The 3663-nt window shown below is 41.5% G+C and overlaps 1 protein-coding gene across 2 annotated transcripts; it reads right to left on the reverse strand.

Annotated features, from left to right (window-relative positions):
• Positions 1 to 121: 121 nt before the first annotated feature.
• ndufs8b (NADH:ubiquinone oxidoreductase core subunit S8b) lies at positions 122 to 1812 on the reverse strand. Of its 2 annotated transcripts, XM_053429212.1 has the most exons (6): positions 1727 to 1812; positions 1568 to 1633; positions 1395 to 1484; positions 840 to 1012; positions 564 to 692; positions 122 to 262 (listed from the first exon to the last, which is right to left on the reverse strand). In XM_053429212.1, exons 1-6 carry the CDS (start codon positions 1779 to 1781, stop codon positions 131 to 133), a joined length of 645 nt encoding a protein of 214 aa, XP_053285187.1. In that variant the 5' UTR covers positions 1782 to 1812; the 3' UTR covers positions 122 to 130. The 2 variants fall into 2 exon arrangements, with proteins under 2 accessions (XP_053285187.1, XP_053285186.1); XM_053429211.1 differs by having other exon boundaries at positions 1568 to 1792.
• Between the last annotated feature and the right edge of the window lie 1851 nt (positions 1813 to 3663).

The following is a 3663-nucleotide window of genomic DNA, read 5'->3' on the forward strand; positions in this document are numbered from 1 at the left end:
TCAATTCTGATGACAGAGTCTGAGGCTGCAAGGCTTCTCTACCAGTAATCTCTTTAGTGCATAGAACGATGATGATACACATCATTTCACGTGTCACACATCTTTGTTGTCAGTCTGCAGATTCAACAGTCTATCTGTACAGGTAGTCTGCTTGTATGTTGGCTGCTATCTCCGCCTCCCATCTGTCTCCATTGTTCAGCAGCTTCTCCTTGTTGTACAGCAGCTCCTCGTGGGTCTCTGTGGAAAATTCAAAGTTGGGACCCTGGTGGAGAGATTGACAAAGAAGAAAAGAAAGATATGACGTTTGCATGTCAAAATCCACACACATGTTCAGTACCGTATTGTGCAATAGGATTTTGATGGTTGAGTAAATTATGCACAGTTTGATAACTTGTGTATATAAAAAACATTAAGGGAACACTTAGATCTTGATGAACGAATTATTCCGAATTGAAAATCTTCAATGATGTATCACCAGTAAATTAAAAATCCCCAACCCATTGAGGGCTGGATTGAAAACCTTGATTCAGCTCCACAGAATCTATTCAGAAGCTGTTTCCTACCTCCACAATGGCATCAACAGGACAGGCCTCCTGGCAGAAGCCACAGTAAATACACTTGGTCATATCAATGTCGTAGCGCGTAGTCCTCCTGCTGCCGTCAGCTCGAGTCTCAGCTTCAATGGTGATGGCCTGGGTTAAACATAGAAACAGAATTAATAGCTGCGACAGAGTCAGAGAGGTCAAACAGGGATTTCAGCAGATAATTAATCAGAGCTTATTAGAGTAAACATTACAGTCATATTGGCTGTTTGGTCAAGGCAGGAACTTGGTTGTTACCTGAGCAGGGCAGATGGCCTCGCACAGTTTACAGGCAATGCAGCGCTCCTCTCCGTTAGGGTAGCGGCGGAGGGCGTGCTCGCCACGGAAGCGGGGTGACAGAGGTCCCTTCTCAAATGGGTAGTTGATGGTGGCGGGTTCACGGAACAAGTAACTCATGGTCATCGCCAAACCTGGAGGGAGGGTTGGCCAAAGGAACAAAGAGGTGATGACTTTTTCCCCCATAATTCTATGTCTAACTTGTGCAAAGCGGTGTGACCCCTGGTATTTAAAGATACCTTTTCATTTTCATAAAAGGTAGCATTGTTTCATAAAACACTGTCAAACAAAAAAAATCGAGTTAATGTGGTGACTGTTTGTTATAATGAAGGAGCAGTGGTGTTGCTTCTATTTGCCTTTAATCGTTTTTGGAGATCTGTGGGCAGATAGGCGTATCCTTTAACTCTACACATGATACAGGGTCCAGAGCCAACCACTGTCTGTGTGTATGTGTGTGTGTGTGTGTGTGTGTGTGTGTGTGTGTGTGTGTGTGTGTGTTTGTGAGGGATGTGTGACCTCTGAAAAGTTCAGTCCACAAGAGGGTTGTTGCAGCCCGGTCAGTGATGGACCTCAGGTCTGTTGGCAGCTCCAGAGCGTTCACGTACTCTGCAAACAGAGACAAGTTGGCTCCAAATAATCTCAATAAATATGTCTTATGTGAAAAGCTGTTGGTCGGCAGCAGTACTTACTGAAACCCTCCCTATGCACACTGAGACTAAACGGGCGCATGACACCAGGACCATGTCCCGATGTACCTGATGACACATATGATACAAATGTGATGTGATGAGGCCTGATTGTGTGCAAACATATATCACTGAATTTATTGACACCTGCTTCAGTAGTACCGTGCTTTGAGTAGCAGTGGAGAAGACGCAGGCTGAGTGCAGTGACGTTGGACATCTTAGCAGAGAGGAGAGAGGGGAAGCGACTTGAAATAAGTGAGACACGTTCAAAATAGTTGGGGCGATCCATAGAAAGCAGGAGAGAAAACATAAATCACAGACCATTCATCCACACAGCACTGCTTGTCGATACTAACAAATCTAAAAACATACATTTAGAAAACAAACATACAAATATGTCATATTGAAAATGCCAGATTAACTGTCTAACGAACGGGAATGGTTAAAGGGCAAGTGCATTCATTGATGTAAACTGACCATCACCAACCATTCAGATGACCCCGGAATAAACCTAGACGACTTCCTACTTGTTTTACATACATGCAATCTGAAATGCATTGATGATGGCAGCCAATGGAAGTCATCATGTAGGACTTTGATATATTTTTATGCGTGTTCAGTATTTGTGTGTTAGAGGATTTAAAATGTTCACAGTAGATTATATCCTCGCTGTAACCAGGGGTGGGGGTGAGGGAGGGAGAGGGAGAGAGAGAGGGAGAGAGAGAGAGAGCAGCTGACTGAGAACATCCACTCTGTAATCTGGCGCCCCAAATCCCTGCTATGACGTCAGTGGTGTGGCACCTTCAGGGGATTTTGATCAGAATGGGAATAATGTTTGATCAATCCACTTTAAACGGTGGAGGAGCATTCAAAGATTATCAACCACCGTCACAAGATCAGCAGATAGTATCGAGCTTTTAAATACAAATAATAAGAGAGAATAGGCTTGAATTAACCATTTGTAATTAGTCAAAGACGGTCAAATCATATGTAGCCCCCACCCCTCCCCTCTACAATCATCGGTTAATTTTTATCATCTGATTTTATTGAGTGATATAACGTCATAACGCCTAGTCACAATTTTGCAAATGGCTTGCATGATTTTATTTTCAGTTCTGTTGCACGGATGCTCGTTTTCACGCACTGAACGAGGCACGTGAACGCGTCGTTTCAAATAAATCCACCGTTAATAGGTTCAAATGTTTTAATGTGTTACATAATTCTTTTTATTTAGTAAAAGCATGGTCACCATTCCAGATTGGTTTAAATTAATTTGATAACATGCAACCATTAGGTCCATCACCAACTTTTCTGTTAGAAGAGCAGGTTGATTTAATGTAATTTAACAAAATACTAGTCGCAGCTCGATTAATTCAAAATGGCTCCTGCTCCCGAAGCTTAAAATGATCATAGACTGAAACATTTCATTCTAATAATCATATTTTAACCGCACTCACCTTTTAGTTGAGTTACTGTTGAGCAGGAATACACAGCGGACCCTGAACTATGCAGTTGTCAGAATGCTGCATTCACGTGCACCTCGTCGATTTCACATTCTCAGATAGGGAATAGCAGACAAACGCAATCTTGTTGATATTGTCCACTTTATTTTAAGAACATTAGGAGTTGTGTTATTGTTAAATTTCCTTCAGCAAGAAAAAGTGTCAATAAGGTCATCCAGACCAGAAGAAGCACTTGACGTAATCTCTCATGTCATGTCTGATAGATAGATAGATGAATAGATAGATGGCTGGATAAATGGATAGATGGTTACACAGATAGATAGATATGTTCTTTATTGTTTCCAAATTGGGCAATTATTGTGAGACGGCAGCATGTCAAGGGCATTGCACATAAAGCGAAGTAGAATAAAACAAATACAAAGAATTAAACTAACTAAAAAAATCTGTACATACTCCCAAAATAAATTGATGATGAATCAGCATGTTTGAGCAACTGGGTATGAATTCTATGACAAATTAGAATCACATGTCTTATCCAATAAAAGTAATTTTAGCAGCCCTGCATTGATTGACAAAGTGAAGCTGATTTAAGAGGCATTGTGTATTTGTGAAGCTAAGAGGAGGAGCAAAGGGAGG

This window comes from Pleuronectes platessa, chromosome 8 (genome assembly GCF_947347685.1).
Source record: "Pleuronectes platessa chromosome 8, fPlePla1.1, whole genome shotgun sequence".
Taxonomy (NCBI): domain Eukaryota; kingdom Metazoa; phylum Chordata; class Actinopteri; order Pleuronectiformes; family Pleuronectidae; genus Pleuronectes; species Pleuronectes platessa.